A 23,473-nucleotide genomic window follows, 5' to 3' on the forward strand; every position below is an offset into this window, starting at 1 on the left:
AGAAAGCGATAAATATGATGCAGTGACTATAATTGACGCTCTGGGGACGAGGGCATCATCGACCGCGTATCTTTCTCGTGTATTTCAGTTTATATCTCGCTGAAATCATTATGTAGAATCATGAAAAAAACACTGACTAAATCCGTTATCTGTCTCCTTTTCAAAACTTCCATTGTCAGAAGTATTAAAGTTTTTAAAATTAGGTTAAATAGGCAAAAAAGCAAATCGTGTCACCTTTCTTTGTTTTACTTGCGTCAGGAGCGTGTAGGACCGCTCTCAGCGGAAGATCGCTATTCACGTTCTAAATACGCTGCGTTTGAATCGGCGACCACGTGATTGCAGGCACACAGGCTTAGCCCACTGAGCTATGAACACAGGTATGAGCTTCGCTGCTGAAAGTGGCAACACTGGCGCAAAGCTTCAGCGGCAGAGACGTATCCGTGTGCTATATTGTAGCCGATCAGTGTAAACACTACCCAGACATGTGCTCTTGTTTATTTCGGTCACAATGGGCGTATTCACATATTTCTTCACCCAATACTAACTGTCGGATTATCATGTTATTATCATGCGAATAGCGCGATTTGCAAGTGGGTGGGTGATCAGAGCCGCTTCGAGACGCAGACGCTTAAGTCAGTCACTCTTGTTCTTTCTATTCGTATCACGAAGCTGTAAAAATATATTTAGTTTCTACCTATATATATTTGAAAAGTAGACCGTCCAAAGTTTCTGAGGGTATTTTTAAAATGTGTATATGACAAAAACTCGCGGAGTTATTTAAACGGTCTCGCGAGAATTCTGTCAGATCCCGCCGGCGGGATCGCCGGTCCCAGGGGGTTAAGCATCTTCCTAGGCTACTCCTACATGCAGTTATGGCCTGTCAAATGAAAGGTGGGGTGCATCCATTCACTTAACATTGGCAACCTTGGCAGATTCAAATGGTCACTGCAGGTCAGGGGTCACGGCTACACTTATGAAACTTGGCAAACATGTTCATACCTACATCTAGTTTAGGTATACCAAATTTCAGACGACTAGCTGGTATGGTTCAGCTGTGAGGGCCCGCTGAACTTAATATGAGGAATATAATATCCATACATTAAAACTTTAAAATTACACCAAAGTTGTTGTGAAAGGCTTACCTCCATGAGACTTTGCACAGTCGTTCAGACACAGAAGTAGTTAATTTCTGCCATATTTCAGAGCTCCAGCTGGTACGGTTCAGCGGTGAGGCCCCCCTGAGCATAATATGAGGCAGATAATATCCTGTAATTAAAACTTTAAAATTACACCAAAGTTGTTGTGAAAGGCTTGCCTCTATGAAACTTTGCACAATTGTTTATAGCAAAAAGTAGTTAATGCACAACAAATTTCAGACCTCTATCTGGTACGGTTCAGCTGTGAGGGCCCCCTCAGCTTAATATGAGGCATATAATATCCTGTAATTATAAATTTAAAATTACACCAAATCTGTTGTGAAAGGCTTGCCTCCATGAGACTTTGCACAGTCGTTCAGACACAGAAGTAGTTAATTTCTGCCATATTTCAGAGCTCCAGCTGGTACGGTTCAGCGGTGAGGCCCCCCTGAGCATAATATGAGGCAGATAATATCCTGTAATTAAAACTTTAAAATTACACCAAAGTTGTTGTGAAAGGCTTGCCTCTATGAAACTTTGCACAATTGTTTATAGCAAAAAGTAGTTAATGCACAACAAATTCCAGACCTCTAGCTCATACGGATCAGCTGTGGGGGACCCCTGAGCTTAATATGAGGAATATAATATCCATAAATTAAAACTTTAAAATTACACCAACGATGTTGTGAAAGGCTTGCCTCTATGAGACTGTGCAGACTTTTTCAGACCCAAAAGTAGTTAGTGCTTGCAAAATTTCACACCCCTATCTGGTAGGGTTTAGCTGTGAGGGCCCCCTGAACTTAATCTGAGGAATATAATATCCATACATTAAAACTTTAAAATTACACCAAAGATTTTGTGAAAGGATTACCTCCATGAGACTTTGCACAGTCGTTCAGACACAGAAGTACTTAATTCTTGCCTAATTTCAGACCTTCAGCTAGTACGGTTCAGCGGTGAGGCCCCCCTGAGCATAATATGAGGCAGGTAATATCCTATAATTATAAATTTAAAATTACACCAAATCTGTTGTGAAAGGCTTCCCTCTATGAGACTTTGCACACTTGTTCATACCCATAAGTAGTTGATGCAAGCCAAATTTCAGACCTCTAGCTGGTACGGGTCAGCTGTGGGGGACCCCTGAGCTTAATATGAGGAATATAATATCCATAAATTAAAACTTTAAAATTACACCAACGATGTTGTGAAAGGCTTGCCTCTATGAGACTTTGCACACTTTTTCAGACCCAAAAGTAGTTAGTGCTTGCAAAATTTCACACCCCTATCTGGTAGGGTTTAGCTGTGGGGGACCCCTGAGCTTAATATGAGGAATATAATATCCATACATTAAAACTTTAAAATTACACCAACGATGTTGTGAAAGGTTTCCCTCTATGAGACTTTGCACACTTTTTCAGAACCAAAAGTAGTTAGTGCTTGCAAAATTTCACACCCCTATCTGGTAGGGTTTAGCTGTGAGGGCCCCCTGAACTTAATATGAGGAATATAATATCCATACATTAAAACTTTAAAATTACACCAAAGTTGTTGTGAAAGGCTTGCCTCTATGAAACTTTGCACAATTGTTTATAGCAAAAAGTAGTTAATGCACAACAAATTTCAGACCTCTATCTGGTATGGTTCAGCTGTGAGGGCCCCCTCAGCTTAATATGAAGCATATAATATCCTGTAATTATAAATTTAAAATTACACCAAAGATGTTGTGAAAGGCTTACCTCTATGAGACTTTGCACACTTGTTCATACCAATAAGTAGTTAATGCATGCCAAATTTCAAACCCCTAGCTCGTATGGTTCAGCCATGACCCCCCCTAATGTTGTGTGAAAAATAAAGTCAATCATCTCCCCATTGTCTTGCATCTGTGACTTTAGGAAATTCAAAAGGTCACTGCAGCTATTTGTTGAGGGCTGCACTGATGAAACTTTGCATACATGTTCTGACATATGTCTAGTGTGTGAACACTGATTTTCAGGCCACTATTTCTATACCACACAGAAATATCACCTGACAAACGATAGGTGGGTCTGCTCCAATCATTTTAGATTAGAGAATAATATTTTTTCTCTGGAATGGCTCCCAATGCATCTCAATGGACCGACTAGAGAAAAATATTTTTTATTTGGAATGTCGCGGCCTATATACTGCATTGCAGCCACTTATGATAAAAATCAAGCTTGTTTCAAATGAAAAAGGCATAATCTTAACAGACATGTATAGATGTGATTCAAGAGCAGACTGTCTAGTTTCAGGAACACTTTTAAGCATCTTCCTAGGCTACTCCTACATGCAGTTATGGCCTGTCAAATGATAGGTGGGGTGCATCCATTCACTTAACATTGGCAACCTTGGCAGATTCAAATGGTCACTGCAGGTCAGGGGTCACGGCTACACTTATGAAACTTGGCAAACATGTTCAAACCTACATCTAGTTTAGGTATACCAAATTTCAGACGACTAGCTTTTATGGTTCAGCTGTGAGGGCCCGCTGAACTTAATATGAGGAATATAATATCCATACATTAAAACTTTAAAATTACACCAACGATGTTGTGAAAGGCTTGCCTCTATGAGACTTTGCACACTTTTTCAGACCCAAAAGTAGTTAGTGCTTGCAAAATTTCACACCCCTATCTGGTAGGGTTTAGCTGTGGGGGACCCCTGAGCTTAATATGAGGAATATAATATCCATACATTAAAACTTTAAAATTACACCAACGATGTTGTGAAAGGCTTCCCTCTATGAGACTTTGCAGACTTTTTCAGACCCAAAAGTAGTTAGTGCTTGCAAAATTTCACACCCCTATCTGGTAGGGTTTAGCTGTGAGGGCCCCCTGAACTTAATATGAGGAATATAATATCCATACATTAAAACTTTAAAATTACACCAAAGATTTTGTGAAAGGATTACCTCCATGAGACTTTGCACAGTCGTTCAGACACAGAAGTACTTAATTCTTGCCTAATTTCAGACCTTCAGCTAGTACGGTTCAGCGGTGAGGCCCCCCTGAGCATAATATGAGGCAGGTAATATCCTATAATTATAAATTTAAAATTACACCAAATCTGTTGTGAAAGGCTTCCCTCTATGAGACTTTGCACACTTGTTCATACCCATAAGTAGTTGATGCAAGCCAAATTTCAGACCTCTAGCTGGTACGGGTCAGCTGTGGGGGACCCCTGAGCTTAATATGAGGAATATAATATCCATAAATTAAAACTTTAAAATTACACCAACGATGTTGTGAAAGGCTTGCCTCTATGAGACTTTGCACACTTTTTCAGACCCAAAAGTAGTTAGTGCTTGCAAAATTTCACACCCCTATCTGGTAGGGTTTAGCTGTGGGGGACCCCTGAGCTTAATATGAGGAATATAATATCCATACATTAAAACTTTAAAATTACACCAACGATGTTGTGAAAGGCTTCCCTCTATGAGACTTTGCACACTTTTTCAGACCCAAAAGTAGTTAGTGCTTGCAAAATTTCACACCCCTATCTGGTAGGGTTTAGCTGTGAGGGCCCCCTGAACTTAATATGAGGAATATAATATCCATACATTAAAACTTTAAAATTACACCAAAGTTGTTGTGAAAGGCTTGCCTCTATGAAACTTTGCACAATTGTTTATAGCAAAAAGTAGTTAATGCACAACAAATTTCAGACCTCTATCTGGTATGGTTCAGCTGTGAGGGCCCCCTCAGCTTAATATGAAGCATATAATATCCTGTAATTATAAATTTAAAATTACACCAAATCTGTTGTGAAAGGCTTGCCTCCATGAGACTTTGCACACTTGTTCATACCCATAAGTAGTTGATGCCTGCCAAATTTCAGTCCTCTAGCTGGTACGGGTCAGCTGTGACACCCCCTAATGTTTTTTGAAAAATAAAGTCAATCATCTCCCCATTGTCTTGCATCTGTGACTTTAGGAAATTCAAAAGGTCACTGCAGCTATTTGTTGAGGGCTGCACTGATGAAACTTTGCATACATGTTCTGACATATGTCTAGTGTGTGAACACTGATTTTCAGGCCACTATTTCTATACCACACAGAAATATCACCTGACAAAAGATAGGTGGGTCTGCTCCAATCATTTTAGATTAGAGAATAATATTTTTTCTCTGGAATGGCTCCCAATGCATCTCAATGGACCGACTAGAGAAAAATATTTTTTATTTGGAATGGCGCGGCCTATATACTGCATTGCAGCCACTTATGATAAAAATCAAGCTTGTTTCAAATGAAAAAGGCATAATCTTAACAGACATGTATAGATGTGATTCAAGAGCAGACTGTCTAGTTTCAGGAACACTTTTAAGCATCTTCCTAGGCTACTCCTACATGCAGTTATGGCCTGTCAAATGATAGGTGGGGTGCATCCATTCACTTAACATTGGCAACCTTGGCAGATTCAAATGGTCACTGCAGGTCAGGGGTCACGGCTACACTTATGAAACTTGGCAAACATGTTCAAACCTACATCTAGTTTTGGTATACCAAATTTCAGACGACGAGCTGGTATGGTTCAGCTGTGAGGGCCCGCTGAACTTAATATGAGGAATATAATATCCATACATTAAAACTTTAAAATTACACCAAAGTTGTTGTGAAAGGCTTACCTCCATGAGACTTTGCACAGTCGTTCAGACACAGAAGTAGTTAATTTCTGCCAAATTTCAGAGCTCCAGCTGGTACGGTTCAGCGGTGAGGCCCCCCTGAGCATAATATGAGGCAGATAATATCCTGTAATTAAAACTTTAAAATTACACCAAAGTTGTTGTGAAAGGCTTGCCTCTATGAAACTTTGCACAATTGTTTATAGCAAAAAGTAGTTAATGCACAACAAATTTCAGACCTCTATCTGGTACGGTTCAGCTGTGAGGGCCCCCTCAGCTTAATATGAGGCATATAATATCCTGTAATTATAAATTTAAAATTACACCAAATCTGTTGTGAAAGGCTTGCCTCCATGAGACTTTGCACAATGGTTTATAGCAAAAAGTAGTTAATGCACAACAAATTCCAGACCTCTAGCTCGTACGGATCAGCTGTGGGGGACCCCTGAGCTTAATATGAGGAATATAATATCCATAAATTAAAACTTTAAAATTACACCAACGATGTTGTGAAAGGCTTGCCTCTATGAGACTTTGCAGACTTTTTCAGACCCAAAAGTAGTTAGTGCTTGCAAAATTTCACACCCCTATCTGGTAGGGTTTAGCTGTGAGGGCCCCCTGAACTTAATATGAGGAATATAATATCCATACATTAAAACTTTAAAATTACACCAAAGATTTTGTGAAAGGATTACCTCCATGAGACTTTGCACAGTCGTTCAGACACAGAAGTACTTAATTCTTGCCTAATTTCAGACCTTCAGCTAGTACGGTTCAGCGGTGAGGCCCCCCTGAGCATAATATGAGGCAGGTAATATCCTATAATTATACATTTAAAATTACACCAAATCTGTTGTGAAAGGCTTCCCTCTATGAGACTTTGCACACTTGTTCATACCCATAAGTAGTTGATGCAAGCCAAATTTCAGACCTCTAGCTGGTACGGGTCAGCTGTGGGGGACCCCTGAGCTTAATATGAGGAATATAATATCCATAAATTAAAACTTTAAAATTACACCAACGATGTTGTGAAAGGCTTGCCTCTATGACACTTTGCACACTTTTTCAGACCCAAAAGTAGTTAGTGCTTGCAAAATTTCACACCCCTATCTGGTAGGGTTTAGCTGTGGGGGACCCCTGAGCTTAATATGAGGAATATAATATCCATACATTAAAACTTTAAAATTACACCAACAATGTTGTGAAAGGCTTCCCTCTATGAGCCTTTGCACACATTTTCAGAACCAAAAGTAGTTAGTGCTTGCAAAATTTCACACCCCTATCTGGTAGGGTTTAGCTGTGAGGGCCCCCTGAACTTAATATGAGGAATATAATATCCATACATTAAAATTAAAAATTACACCAAAGTTGTTGTGAAAGGCTTCCCTCTATGAGACTTTGCACACTTGTTCATAGCCATAAGTAGTTGATGCAAGCCAAATTTCAGACCTCTAGCTGGTACGGGTCAGCTGTGGGGGACCCCTGAGCTTAATATGAGGAATATAATATCCATAAATTAAAACTTTAAAATTACACCAACGATGTTGTGAAAGGCTTGCCTCTATGAGACTTTGCACAGTCGTTCAGACACAGAAGTAGTTAATTTCTGCCAAATTTCAGAGCTCCAGCTGGTACCGTTCAGCGGTGAGGCCCCCCTGAGCATAATATGAGGCAGATAATATCCTGTAATTAAAACTTTAAAATTACACCAAAGTTGTTGTGAAAGGCTTGCCTCCATGAAACTTTGCACAATTGTTTATAGCAAAAAGTAGTTAATGCACAACAAATTTCAGACCTCTATCTGGTATGGTTCAGCTGTGAGGGCCCCCTCAGCTTAATATGAAGCATATAATATCCTGTAATTATAAATTTAAAATTACACCAAATCTGTTGTGAAAGGCTTGCCTCCATGAGACTTTGCACACTTGTTCATACCCATAAGTAGTTGATGCAAGCCAAATTTCAGACCTCTAGCTGGTACGGGTCAGCTGTGGGGGACCCCTGAGCTTAATATGAGGAATATAATATCCATAAATTAAAACTTTAAAATTACACCAACGATGTTGTGAAAGGCTTGCCTCTATGAGACTTTGCACACTTTTTCAGACCCAAAAGTAGTTAGTGCTTGCAAAATTTCACACCCCTATCTGGTAGGGTTTAGCTGTGAGGGCCCCCTGAACTTAATATGAGGAATATAATATCCATACATTAAAACTTTAAAATTACACCAAAGTTGTTGTGAAAGGCTTGCCTCTATGAAACTTTGCACAATTGTTTATAGCAAAAAGTAGTTAATGCACAACAAATTTCAGACCTCTATCTGGTATGGTTCAGCTGTGAGGGCCCCCTCAGCTTAATATGAGGCATATAATATCCTGTAATTATAAATTTAAAATTACACCAAATCTGTTGTGAAAGGCTTGCCTCCATGAGACTTTGCACACTTGTTCATACCCATAAGTCGTTGATGCCTGCCAAATTTCAGTCCTCTAGCTGGTACGGGTCAGCTGTGACACCCCCTAATGTTTTTTGAAAAATATAGACAATCATCTCCCCATTGTCTTGCATCTGTGACTTTAGGAAATTCAAAAGGTCACTGCAGCTATTTGTTGAGGGCTGCACTGATGAAACTTTGCATACATGTTCTGACATATGTCTAGTGTGTGAACACTATTTCTATACCACACAGAAATATCACCTGACAAAAGATAGGTGGGTCTGCTCCAATCATTTTAGATTAGAGAATAATATTTTTTCTCTGGAATGGCTCCCAATGCATCTCAATGGACCGACTAGAGAAAAATATTTTTTATTTGGAATGGCGCGGCCTATATACTGCATTGCAGCCACTTATGATAAAAATCAAGCTTGTTTCAAATGAAAAAGGCATAATCTTAACAGACATGTATAGATGTGATTCAAGAGCAGACTGTCTAGTTTCAGGAACACTTTAAACCATCTTCCTAGGCTACTCCTACATGCAGTTATGGCCTGTCAAATGATAGGTGGGGTGCATCCATTCACTTAACATTGGCAACCTTGGCAGATTCAAATGGTCACTGCAGGTCAGGGGTCACGGCTACACTTATGAAACTTGGCAAACATGTTCATACCTACATCTAGTTTAGGTATACCAAATTTCAGACGACTAGCTGGTATGGTTCAGCTGTGAGGGCCCGCTGAACTTAATATGAGGAATATAATATCCATGCATTAAAACTTTAAAATTACACCAAAGTTGTTGTGAAAGGCTTACCTCCATGAGACTTTGCACAGTCGTTCAGACACAGAAGTAGTTAATTTCTGCCAAATTTCAGACCTCCAGCTGGTACGGTTCAGCGGTGAGGCCCCCCTGAGCATAATATGAGGCAGGTAATATCCTATAATTATAAATTTAGAATTACACCAAATCTGTTGTGAAAGGCTTCCCTCTATGAGACTTTGCAGACTTTTTCAGACCCAAAAGTAGTTAGTGCTTGCAAAATTTCACACCCCTATCTGGTAGGGTTTAGCTGTGAGGGCCCCCTGAACTTAATATGAGGAATATAATATCCATACATTAAAACTTTAAAATTACACCAAAGATTTTGTGAAAGGATTACCTCCATGAGACTTTGCACAGTCGTTCAGACACAGAAGTACTTAATTCTTGCCTAATTTCAGACCTTCAGCTAGTACGGTTCAGCGGTGAGGCCCCCCTGAGCATAATATGAGGCAGGTAATATCCTATAATTATAAATTTAAAATTACACCAAATCTGTTGTGAAAGGCTTCCCTCTATGAGACTTTGCACACTTGTTCATACCCATAAGTAGTTGATGCAAGCCAAATTTCAGACCTCTAGCTGGTACGGGTCAGCTGTGGGGGACCCCTGAGCTTAATATGAGGAATATAATATCCATAAATTAAAACTTTAAAATTACACCAACGATGTTGTGAAAGGCTTGCCTCTATGAGACTTTGCACACTTTTTCAGACCCAAAAGTAGTTAGTGCTTGCAAAATTTCACACCCCTATCTGGTAGGGTTTAGCTGTGGGGGACCCCTGAGCTTAATATGAGGAATATAATATCCATACATTAAAACTTTAAAATTACACCAACGATGTTGTGAAAGGCTTGCCTCTATGACACTTTGCACACTTTTTCAGACCCAAAAGTAGTTAGTGCTTGCAAAATTTCACACCCCTATCTGGTAGGGTTTAGCTGTGGGGGACCCCTGAGCTTAATATGAGGAATATAATATCCATACATTAAAACTTTAAAATTACACCAACAATGTTGTGAAAGGCTTCCCTCTATGAGCCTTTGCACACATTTTCAGAACCAAAAGTAGTTAGTGCTTGCAAAATTTCACACCCCTATCTGGTAGGGTTTAGCTGTGAGGGCCCCCTGAACTTAATATGAGGAATATAATATCCATACATTAAAATTTAAAATTACACCAAAGTTGTTGTGAAAGGCTTCCCTCTATGAGACTTTGCACACTTGTTCATAGCCATAAGTAGTTGATGCAAGCCAAATTTCAGACCTCTAGCTGGTACGGGTCAGCTGTGGGGGACCCCTGAGCTTAATATGAGGAATATAATATCCATAAATTAAAACTTTAAAATTACACCAACGATGTTGTGAAAGGCTTGCCTCTATGAGACTTTGCACAGTCGTTCAGACACAGAAGTAGTTAATTTCTGCCAAATTTCAGAGCTCCAGCTGGTACCGTTCAGCGGTGAGGCCCCCCTGAGCATAATATGAGGCAGATAATATCCTGTAATTAAAACTTTAAAATTACACCAAAGTTGTTGTGAAAGGCTTGCCTCTATGAAACTTTGCACAATTGTTTATAGCAAAAAGTAGTTAATGCACAACAAATTTCAGACCTCTATCTGGTATGGTTCAGCTGTGAGGGCCCCCTCAGCTTAATATGAAGCATATAATATCCTGTAATTATAAATTTAAAATTACACCAAATCTGTTGTGAAAGGCTTGCCTCCATGAGACTTTGCACACTTGTTCATACCCATAAGTAGTTGATGCAAGCCAAATTTCAGACCTCTAGCTGGTACGGGTCAGCTGTGGGGGACCCCTGAGCTTAATATGAGGAATATAATATCCATAAATTAAAACTTTAAAATTACACCAACGATGTTGTGAAAGGCTTGCCTCTATGAGACTTTGCACACTTTTTCAGACCCAAAAGTAGTTAGTGCTTGCAAAATTTCACACCCCTATCTGGTAGGGTTTAGCTGTGAGGGCCCCCTGAACTTAATATGAGGAATATAATATCCATACATTAAAACTTTAAAATTACACCAAAGTTGTTGTGAAAGGCTTGCCTCTATGAAACTTTGCACAATTGTTTATAGCAAAAAGTAGTTAATGCACAACAAATTTCAGACCTCTATCTGGTATGGTTCAGCTGTGAGGGCCCCCTCAGCTTAATATGAGGCATATAATATCCTGTAATTATAAATTTAAAATTACACCAAATCTGTTGTGAAAGGCTTGCCTCCATGAGACTTTGCACACTTGTTCATACCCATAAGTCGTTGATGCCTGCCAAATTTCAGTCCTCTAGCTGGTACGGGTCAGCTGTGACACCCCCTAATGTTTTTTGAAAAATAAAGACAATCATCTCCCCATTGTCTTGCATCTGTGACTTTAGGAAATTCAAAAGGTCACTGCAGCTATTTGTTGAGGGCTGCACTGATGAAACTTTGCATACATGTTCTGACATATGTCTAGTGTGTGAACACTATTTCTATACCACACAGAAATATCACCTGACAAAAGATAGGTGGGTCTGCTCCAATCATTTTAGATTAGAGAATAATATTTTTTCTCTGGAATGGCTCCCAATGCATCTCAATGGACCGACTAGAGAAAAATATTTTTTATTTGGAATGGCGCGGCCTATATACTGCATTGCAGCCACTTATGATAAAAATCAAGCTTGTTTCAAATGAAAAAGGCATAATCTTAACAGACATGTATAGATGTGATTCAAGAGCAGACTGTCTAGTTTCAGGAACACTTTAAACCATCTTCCTAGGCTACTCCTACATGCAGTTATGGCCTGTCAAATGATAGGTGGGGTGCATCCATTCACTTAACATTGGCAACCTTGGCAGATTCAAATGGTCACTGCAGGTCAGGGGTCACGGCTACACTTATGAAACTTGGCAAACATGTTCATACCTACATCTAGTTTAGGTATACCAAATTTCAGACGACTAGCTGGTATGGTTCAGCTGTGAGGGCCCGCTGAACTTAATATGAGGAATATAATATCCATGCATTAAAACTTTAAAATTACACCAAAGTTGTTGTGAAAGGCTTACCTCCATGAGACTTTGCACAGTCGTTCAGACACAGAAGTAGTTAATTTCTGCCAAATTTCAGACCTCCAGCTGGTACGGTTCAGCGGTGAGGCCCCCCTGAGCATAATATGAGGCAGGTAATATCCTATAATTATAAATTTAGAATTACACCAAATCTGTTGTGAAAGGCTTCCCTCTATGAGACTTTGCAGACTTTTTCAGACCCAAAAGTAGTTAGTGCTTGCAAAATTTCACACCCCTATCTGGTAGGGTTTAGCTGTGAGGGCCCCCTGAACTTAATATGAGGAATATAATATCCATACATTAAAACTTTAAAATTACACCAAAGATTTTGTGAAAGGATTACCTCCATGAGACTTTGCACAGTCGTTCAGACACAGAAGTACTTAATTCTTGCCTAATTTCAGACCTTCAGCTAGTACGGTTCAGCGGTGAGGCCCCCCTGAGCATAATATGAGGCAGGTAATATCCTATAATTATAAATTTAAAATTACACCAAATCTGTTGTGAAAGGCTTCCCTCTATGAGACTTTGCACACTTGTTCATACCCATAAGTAGTTGATGCAAGCCAAATTTCAGACCTCTAGCTGGTACGGGTCAGCTGTGGGGGACCCCTGAGCTTAATATGAGGAATATAATATCCATAAATTAAAACTTTAAAATTACACCAACGATGTTGTGAAAGGCTTGCCTCTATGAGACTTTGCACACTTTTTCAGACCCAAAAGTAGTTAGTGCTTGCAAAATTTCACACCCCTATCTGGTAGGGTTTAGCTGTGGGGGACCCCTGAGCTTAATATGAGGAATATAATATCCATACATTAAAACTTTAAAATTACACCAACGATGTTGTGAAAGGCTTCCCTCTATGAGACTTTGCACACTTTTTCAGAACCAAAAGTAGTTAGTGCTTGCAAAATTTCACACCCCTATCTGGTAGGGTTTAGCTGTGAGGGCCCCCTGAACTTAATATGAGGAATATAATATCCATACATTAAAACTTTAAAATTACACCAACGATGTTGTGAAAGGCTTCCCTCTATGAGACTTTGCACACTTTTTCAGAACCAAAAGTAGTTAGTGCTTGCAAAATTTCACACCCCTATCTGGTAGGGTTTAGCTGTGAGGGCCCCCTGAACTTAATATGAGGAATATAATATCCATACATTAAAACTTTAAAATTACACCAAAGTTGTTGTGAAAGGCTTGCCTCTATGAAACTTTGCACAATTGTTTATAGCAAAAAGTAGTTAATGCACAACAAATTTCAGACCTCTATCTGGTATGGTTCAGCTGTGAGGGCCCCCTCAGCTTAATATGAGGCATATAATATCCATACATTAAAATTTTAAAATTACACCAAAGATGTTGTGAAAGGCTTCCCTCTATGAGACTTTGCACACTTGTTCATACCCATAAGTAGTTGATGCATGCCAAATTTCAGACCTCTAGCTGGTACGGGTCAGCTGTGACACCCCCTAATGTTTTTTGAAAAATAAAGTCAATCATCTCCCCATTGTCTTGCATCTGTGACTTTAGGAAATTCAAAAGGTCACTGCAGCTATTTGTTGAGGGCTGCACTGATGAAACTTTGCATACATGTTCTGACATATGTCTAGTGTGTGAACACTGATTTTCAGGCCACTATTTCTATACCACACAGAAATATCACCTGACAAAAGATAGGTGGGCCTGCTCCAATCATTTTAGATTAGAGAATAATATTTTTTCTCTGGAATGGCTCCCAATGCATCTCAATGGACCGACTAGAGAAAAATATTTTTTATTTGGAATGGCGCGGCCTACATACTGCATTGCAGCCACTTATGATAAAAATCAAGCTTGTTTCAAATGAAAAAGGCATAATCTTAACAGACATGTATAGATGTGATTCAAGAGCAGACTGTCTAGTTTCAGGAACACTTTAAACCATCTTCCTAGTCTACTCCTACATGCAGTTATGGCCTGTCAAATGATAGGTGGGGTGCATCCATTCACTTAACATTGGCAACCTTGGCAGATTCAAATGGTCACTGCAGGTCAGGGGTCACGGCTACACTTATGAAACTTGGCAAACATGTTCATACCTACATCTAGTTTAGGTATACCAAATTTCAGACGACTAGCTGGTATGGTTCAGCTGTGAGGGCCCGCTGAACTTAATATGAGGAATATAATATCCATACATTAAAACTTTAAAATTACACCAACGATGTTGTGAAAGGCTTCCCTCTATGAGACTTTGCACTCTTTTTCAGAACCAAAAGTAGTTAGTGCTTGCAAAATTTCACACCCCTATCTGGTAGGGTTTAGCTGTGAGGGCCCCCTGAACTTAATATGAGGAATATAATATCCATACATTAAAACTTTAAAATTACACCAACGATGTTGTGAAAGGCTTCCCTCTATGAGACTTTGCACACTTTTTCAGAACCAAAAGTAGTTAGTGCTTGCAAAATTTCACACCCCTATCTGGTAGGGTTTAGCTGTGAGGGCCCCCTGAACTTAATATGAGGAATATAATATCCATACATTAAAACTTTAAAATTACACCAAAGTTGTTGTGAAAGGCTTGCCTCTATGAAACTTTGCACAATTGTTTATAGCAAAAAGTAGTTAATGCACAACAAATTTCAGACCTCTATCTGGTATGGTTCAGCTGTGAGGGCCCCCTCAGCTTAATATGAGGCATATAATATCCATACATTAAAATTTTAAAATTACACCAAAGATGTTGTGAAAGGCTTCCCTCTATGAGACTTTGCACACTTGTTCATACCCATAAGTAGTTGATGCATGCCAAATTTCAGACCTCTAGCTGGTACGGGTCAGCTGTGACACCCCCTAATGTTTTTTGAAAAATAAAGTCAATCATCTCCCCATTGTCTTGCATCTGTGACTTTAGGAAATTCAAAAGGTCACTGCAGCTATTTGTTGAGGGCTGCACTGATGAAACTTTGCATACATGTTCTGACATATGTCTAGTGTGTGAACACTGATTTTCAGGCCACTATTTCTATACCACACAGAAATATCACCTGACAAAAGATAGGTGGGCCTGCTCCAATCATTTTAGATTAGAGAATAATATTTTTTCTCTGGAATGGCTCCCAATGCATCTCAATGGACCGACTAGAGAAAAATATTTTTTATTTGGAATGGCGCGGCCTACATACTGCATTGCAGCCACTTATGATAAAAATCAAGCTTGTTTCAAATGAAAAAGGCATAATCTTAACAGACATGTATAGATGTGATTCAAGAGCAGACTGTCTAGTTTCAGGAACACTTTAAACCATCTTCCTAGTCTACTCCTACATGCAGTTATGGCCTGTCAAATGATAGGTGGGGTGCATCCATTCACTTAACATTGGCAACCTTGGCAGATTCAAATGGTCACTGCAGGTCAGGGGTCACGGCTACACTTATGAAACTTGGCAAACATGTTCATACCTACATCTAGTTTAGGTATACCAAATTTCAGACGACTAGCTGGTATGGTTCAGCTGTGAGGGCCCGCTGAACTTAATATGAGGAATATAATATCCATACATTAAAACTTTAAAATTACACCAAAGTTGTTGTGAAAGGCTTACCTCCATGAGACTTTGCACAGTCGTTCAGACACAGAAGTAGTTAATTTCTGCCAAATTTCAGACCTCCAGCTGGTACGGTTCAGCGGTGAGGCCCCCCTGAGCATAATATGAGGCAGGTAATATCCTGTAATTATAAATTTAAAATTACACCAAATCTGTTGTGAAAGGCTTCCCTCTATGAGACTTTGCACACTTGTTCATACCCATAAGTAGTTGATGCAAGCCAAATTTCAGACCTCTAGCTGGTACGGGTCAGCTGTGGGGGACCCCTGAGCTTAATATGAGGAATATAATATCCATAAATTAAAACTTTAAAATTACACCAACGATGTTGTGAAAGGCTTGCCTCTATGAGACTTTGCACACTTTTTCAGACCCAAAAGTAGTTAGTGCTTGCAAAATTTCACACCCCTATCTGGTAGGGTTTAGCTGTGGGGGACCCCTGAGCTTAATATGAGGAATATAATATCCATGCATTAAAACTTTAAAATTACACCAACGATGTTGTGAAAGGCTTCCCTCTATGAGACTTTGCACACTTTTTCAGAACCAAAAGTAGTTAGTGCTTGCAAAATTTCACACCCCTATCTGGTAGGGTTTAGCTGTGAGGGCCCCCTGAACTTAATATGAGGAATATAATATCCATACATTAAAACTTTAAAATTACACCAAAGTTGTTGTGAAAGGCTTGCCTCTATGAAACTTTGCACAATTGTTTATAGCAAAAAGTAGTTAATGCACAACAAATTTCAGACCTCTATCTGGTATGGTTCAGCTGTGAGGGCCCCCTCAGCTTAATATGAAGCATATAATATCCTGTAATTATAAATTTAAAATTACACCAAATCTGTTGTGAAAGGCTTGCCTCCATGAGACTTTGCACACTTGTTCATACCCATAAGTAGTTGATGCCTGCCAAATTTCAGTCCTCTAGCTGGTACGGGTCAGCTGTGACACCCCCTAATGTTTTTTGAAAAATAAAGTCAATCATCTCCCCATTGTCTTGCATCTGTGACTTTAGGAAATTCAAAAGGTCACTGCAGCTATTTGTTGAGGGCTGCACTGATGAAACTTTGCATACATGTTCTGACATATGTCTAGTGTGTGAACACTGATTTTCAGGCCACTATTTCTATACCACACAGAAATATCACCTGACAAAAGATAGGTGGGTCTGCTCCAATCATTTTAGATTAGAGAATAATATTTTTTCTCTGGAATGGCTCCCAATGCATCTCAATGGACCGACTAGAGAAAAATATTTTTTATTTGGAATGTCGCGGCCTATATACTGCATTGCAGCCACTTATGATAAAAATCAAGCTTGTTTCAAATGAAAAAGACATAATCTTAACAGACATGTATAGATGTGATTCAAGAGCAGACTGTCTAGTTTCAGGAACACTTTTAAGCATCTTCCTAGGCTACTCCTACATGCAGTTATGGCCTGTCAAATGAAAGGTGGGGTGCATCCATTCACTTAACATTGGCAACCTTGGCAGATTCAAATGGTCACTGCAGGTCAGGGGTCACGGCTACACTTATGAAACTTGGCAAACATGTTCATACCTACATCTAGTTTAGGTATACCAAATTTCAGACGACTAGCTGGTATGGTTCAGCTGTGAGGGCCCGCTGAACTTAATATGAGGAATATAATATCCATACATTAAAACTTTAAAATTACACCAAAGTTGTTGTGAAAGGCTTACCTCCATGAGACTTTGCACAGTCGTTCAGACACAGAAGTAGTTAATTTCTGCCATATTTCAGAGCTCCAGCTGGTACGGTTCAGCGGTGAGGCCCCCCTGAGCATAATATGAGGCAGATAATATCCTGTAATTAAAACTTTAAAATTACACCAAAGTTGTTGTGAAAGGCTTGCCTCTATGAAACTTTGCACAATTGTTTATAGCAAAAAGTAGTTAATGCACAACAAATTTCAGACCTCTATCTGGTACGGTTCAGCTGTGAGGGCCCCCTCAGCTTAATATGAGGCATATAATATCCTGTAATTATAAATTTAAAATTACACCAAATCTGTTGTGAAAGGCTTGCCTCCATGAGACTTTGCACAGTCGTTCAGACACAGAAGTAGTTAATTTCTGCCATATTTCAGAGCTCCAGCTGGTACGGTTCAGCGGTGAGGCCCCCCTGAGCATAATATGAGGCAGATAATATCCTGTAATTAAAACTTTAAAATTACACCAAAGTTGTTGTGAAAGGCTTGCCTCTATGAAACTTTGCACAATTGTTTATAGCAAAAAGTAGTTAATGCACAACAAATTCCAGACCTCTAGCTCATACGGATCAGCTGTGGGGGACCCCTGAGCTTAATATGAGGAATATAATATCCATAAATTAAAACTTTAAAATTACACCAACGATGTTGTGAAAGGCTTGCCTCTATGAGACTGTGCAGACTTTTTCAGACCCAAAAGTAGTTAGTGCTTGCAAAATTTCACACCCCTATCTGGTAGGGTTTAGCTGTGAGGGCCCCCTGAACTTAATCTGAGGAATATAATATCCATACATTAAAACTTTAAAATTACACCAAAGATTTTGTGAAAGGATTACCTCCATGAGACTTTGCACAGTCGTTCAGACACAGAAGTACTTAATTCTTGCCTAATTTCAGACCTTCAGCTAGTACGGTTCAGCGGTGAGGCCCCCCTGAGCATAATATGAGGCAGGTAATATCCTATAATTATAAATTTAAAATTACACCAAATCTGTTGTGAAAGGCTTCCCTCTATGAGACTTTGCACACTTGTTCATACCCATAAGTAGTTGATGCAAGCCAAATTTCAGACCTCTAGCTGGTACGGGTCAGCTGTGGGGGACCCCTGAGCTTAATATGAGGAATATAATATCCATAAATTAAAACTTTAAAATTACACCAACGATGTTGTGAAAGGCTTGCCTCTATGAGACTTTGCACACTTTTTCAGACCCAAAAGTAGTTAGTGCTTGCAAAATTTCACACCCCTATCTGGTAGGGTTTAGCTGTGGGGGACCCCTGAGCTTAATATGAGGAATATAATATCCATACATTAAAACTTTAAAATTACACCAACGATGTTGTGAAAGGTTTCCCTCTATGAGACTTTGCACACTTTTTCAGAACCAAAAGTAGTTAGTGCTTGCAAAATTTCACACCCCTATCTGGTAGGGTTTAGCTGTGAGGGCCCCCTGAACTTAATATGAGGAATATAATATCCATACATTAAAACTTTAAAATTACACCAAAGTTGTTGTGAAAGGCTTGCCTCTATGAAACTTTGCACAATTGTTTATAGCAAAAAGTAGTTAATGCACAACAAATTTCAGACCTCTATCTGGTATGGTTCAGCTGTGAGGGCCCCCTCAGCTTAATATGAAGCATATAATATCCTGTAATTATAAATTTAAAATTACACCAAAGATGTTGTGAAAGGCTTACCTCTATGAGACTTTGCACACTTGTTCATACCAATAAGTAGTTAATGCATGCCAAATTTCAAACCCCTAGCTCGTATGGTTCAGCCATGACCCCCCCTAATGTTGTGTGAAAAATAAAGTCAATCATCTCCCCATTGTCTTGCATCTGTGACTTTAGGAAATTCAAAAGGTCACTGCAGCTATTTGTTGAGGGCTGCACTGATGAAACTTTGCATACATGTTCTGACATATGTCTAGTGTGTGAACACTGATTTTCAGGCCACTATTTCTATACCACACAGAAATATCACCTGACAAACGATAGGTGGGTCTGCTCCAATCATTTTAGATTAGAGAATAATATTTTTTCTCTGGAATGGCTCCCAATGCATCTCAATGGACCGACTAGAGAAAAATATTTTTTATTTGGAATGTCGCGGCCTATATACTGCATTGCAGCCACTTATGATAAAAATCAAGCTTGTTTCAAATGAAAAAGGCATAATCTTAACAGACATGTATAGATGTGATTCAAGAGCAGACTGTCTAGTTTCAGGAACACTTTTAAGCATCTTCCTAGGCTACTCCTACATGCAGTTATGGCCTGTCAAATGATAGGTGGGGTGCATCCATTCACTTAACATTGGCAACCTTGGCAGATTCAAATGGTCACTGCAGGTCAGGGGTCACGGCTACACTTATGAAACTTGGCAAACATGTTCAAACCTACATCTAGTTTAGGTATACCAAATTTCAGACGACTAGCTTTTATGGTTCAGCTGTGAGGGCCCGCTGAACTTAATATGAGGAATATAATATCCATACATTAAAACTTTAAAATTACACCAACGATGTTGTGAAAGGCTTGCCTCTATGAGACTTTGCACACTTTTTCAGACCCAAAAGTAGTTAGTGCTTGCAAAATTTCACACCCCTATCTGGTAGGGTTTAGCTGTGGGGGACCCCTGAGCTTAATATGAGGAATATAATATCCATACATTAAAACTTTAAAATTACACCAACGATGTTGTGAAAGGCTTCCCTCTATGAGACTTTGCAGACTTTTTCAGACCCAAAAGTAGTTAGTGCTTGCAAAATTTCACACCCCTATCTGGTAGGGTTTAGCTGTGAGGGCCCCCTGAACTTAATATGAGGAATATAATATCCATACATTAAAACTTTAAAATTACACCAAAGATTTTGTGAAAGGATTACCTCCATGAGACTTTGCACAGTCGTTCAGACACAGAAGTACTTAATTCTTGCCTAATTTCAGACCTTCAGCTAGTACGGTTCAGCGGTGAGGCCCCCCTGAGCATAATATGAGGCAGGTAATATCCTATAATTATAAATTTAAAATTACACCAAATCTGTTGTGAAAGGCTTCCCTCTATGAGACTTTGCACACTTGTTCATACCCATAAGTAGTTGATGCAAGCCAAATTTCAGACCTCTAGCTGGTACGGGTCAGCTGTGGGGGACCCCTGAGCTTAATATGAGGAATATAATATCCATAAATTAAAACTTTAAAATTACACCAACGATGTTGTGAAAGGCTTGCCTCTATGAGACTTTGCACACTTTTTCAGACCCAAAAGTAGTTAGTGCTTGCAAAATTTCACACCCCTATCTGGTAGGGTTTAGCTGTGGGGGACCCCTGAGCTTAATATGAGGAATATAATATCCATACATTAAAACTTTAAAATTACACCAACGATGTTGTGAAAGGCTTCCCTCTATGAGACTTTGCACACTTTTTCAGACCCAAAAGTAGTTAGTGCTTGCAAAATTTCACACCCCTATCTGGTAGGGTTTAGCTGTGAGGGCCCCCTGAACTTAATATGAGGAATATAATATCCATACATTAAAACTTTAAAATTACACCAAAGTTGTTGTGAAAGGCTTGCCTCTATGAAACTTTGCACAATTGTTTATAGCAAAAAGTAGTTAATGCACAACAAATTTCAGACCTCTATCTGGTATGGTTCAGCGGTGAGGCCCCCCTGAGCATAATATGAGGCAGGTAATATCCTATAATTATAAATTTAAAATTACACCAAATCTGTTGTGAAAGGCTTCCCTCTATGAGACTTTGCACACTTGTTCATACCCATAAGTAGTTGATGCAAGCCAAATTTCAGACCTCTAGCTGGTACGGGTCAGCTGTGGGGGACCCCTGAGCTTAATATGAGGAATATAATATCCATAAATTAAAACTTTAAAATTACACCAACGATGTTGTGAAAGGCTTGCCTCTATGAGACTTTGCACACTTTTTCAGACCCAAAAGTAGTTAGTGCTTGCAAAATTTCACACCCCTATCTGGTAGGGTTTAGCTGTGGGGGACCCCTGAGCTTAATATGAGGAATATAATATCCATACATTAAAACTTTAAAATTACACCAACGATGTTGTGAAAGGCTTCCCTCTATGAGACTTTGCACACTTTTTCAGACCCAAAAGTAGTTAGTGCTTGCAAAATTTCACACCCCTATCTGGTAGGGTTTAGCTGTGAGGGCCCCCTGAACTTAATATGAGGAATATAATATCCATACATTAAAACTTTAAAATTACACCAAAGTTGTTGTGAAAGGCTTGCCTCTATGAAACTTTGCACAATTGTTTATAGCAAAAAGTAGTTAATGCACAACAAATTTCAGACCTCTATCTGGTATGGTTCAGCTGTGAGGGCCCCCTCAGCTTAATATGAAGCATATAATATCCTGTAATTATAAATTTAAAATTACACCAAATCTGTTGTGAAAGGCTTGCCTCCATGAGACTTTGCACACTTGTTCATACCCATAAGTAGTTGATGCCTGCCAAATTTCAGTCCTCTAGCTGGTACGGGTCAGCTGTGACACCCCCTAATGTTTTTTGAAAAATAAAGTCAATCATCTCCCCATTGTCTTGCATCTGTGACTTTAGGAAATTCAAAAGGTCACTGCAGCTATTTGTTGAGGGCTGCACTGATGAAACTTTGCATACATGTTCTGACATATGTCTAGTGTGTGAACACTGATTTTCAGGCCACTATTTCTATACCACACAGAAATATCACCTGACAAAAGATAGGTGGGTCTGCTCCAATCATTTTAGATTAGAGAATAATATTTTTTCTCTGGAATGGCTCCCAATGCATCTCAATGGACCGACTAGAGAAAAATATTTTTTATTTGGAATGGCGCGGCCTATATACTGCATTGCAGCCACTTATGATAAAAATCAAGCTTGTTTCAAATGAAAAAGGCATAATCTTAACAGACATGTATAGATGTGATTCAAGAGCAGACTGTCTAGTTTCAGGAACACTTTTAAGCATCTTCCTAGGCTACTCCTACATGCAGTTATGGCCTGTCAAATGATAGGTGGGGTGCATCCATTCACTTAACATTGGCAACCTTGGCAGATTCAAATGGTCACTGCAGGTCAGGGGTCACGGCTACACTTATGAAACTTGGCAAACATGTTCAAACCTACATCTAGTTTTGGTATACCAAATTTCAGACGACGAGCTGGTATGGTTCAGCTGTGAGGGCCCGCTGAACTTAATATGAGGAATATAATATCCATACATTAAAACTTTAAAATTACACCAAAGTTGTTGTGAAAGGCTTACCTCCATGAGACTTTGCACAGTCGTTCAGACACAGAAGTAGTTAATTTCTGCCAAATTTCATAGCTCCAGCTGGTACGGTTCAGCGATGAGGCCCCCCTGAGCATAATATGAGGCAGATAATATCCTGTAATTAAAACTTTAAAATTACACCAAAATTGTTGTGAAAGGCTTGCCTCTATGAAACTTTGCACAATTGTTTATAGCAAAAAGTAGTTAATGCACAACAAATTTCAGACCTCTATCTGGTACGGTTCAGCTGTGAGGGCCCCCTCAGCTTAATATGAGGCATATAATATCCTGTAATTATAAATTTAAAATTACACCAAATCTGTTGTGAAAGGCTTGCCTCCATGAGACTTTGCACAATGGTTTATAGCAAAAAGTAGTTAATGCACAACAAATTCCAGACCTCTAGCTCGTACGGATCAGCTGTGGGGGACCCCTGAGCTTAATATGAGGAATATAATATCCATAAATTAAAACTTTAAAATTACACCAACGATGTTGTGAAAGGCTTGCCTCTATGAGACTTTGCAGACTTTTTCAGACCCAAAAGTAGTTAGTGCTTGCAAAATTTCACACCCCTATCTGGTAGGGTTTAGCTGTGAGGGCCCCCTGAACTTAATATGAGGAATATAATATCCATACATTAAAACTTTAAAATTACACCAAAGATTTTGTGAAAGGATTACCTCCATGAGACTTTGCACAGTCGTTCAGACACAGA

The 23,473-nt window shown here is 39.2% G+C and overlaps 1 protein-coding gene across 1 annotated transcript; it reads right to left on the minus strand.

Moving 5' to 3' along the window:
- Positions 1–1,445: 1,445 nt before the first annotated feature.
- LOC140586928 (uncharacterized) lies at positions 1,446–22,866 on the minus strand. The gene is made up of 6 exons (XM_072708465.1): positions 22,747–22,866; positions 15,708–15,803; positions 12,111–12,206; positions 9,031–9,126; positions 5,778–5,873; positions 1,446–1,584 (listed from the first exon to the last, which is right to left on the minus strand). The coding sequence occupies exons 1-6, from the start codon at positions 22,848–22,850 to the stop codon at positions 1,446–1,448; spliced, it is 627 nt and encodes a 208-aa protein (XP_072564566.1). The 5' UTR covers positions 22,851–22,866.
- Between the last annotated feature and the right edge of the window lie 607 nt (positions 22,867–23,473).

Source organism: Paramormyrops kingsleyae, unplaced genomic scaffold (genome assembly GCF_048594095.1).
Source record: "Paramormyrops kingsleyae isolate MSU_618 unplaced genomic scaffold, PKINGS_0.4 ups96, whole genome shotgun sequence".
Taxonomy (NCBI): domain Eukaryota; kingdom Metazoa; phylum Chordata; class Actinopteri; order Osteoglossiformes; family Mormyridae; genus Paramormyrops; species Paramormyrops kingsleyae.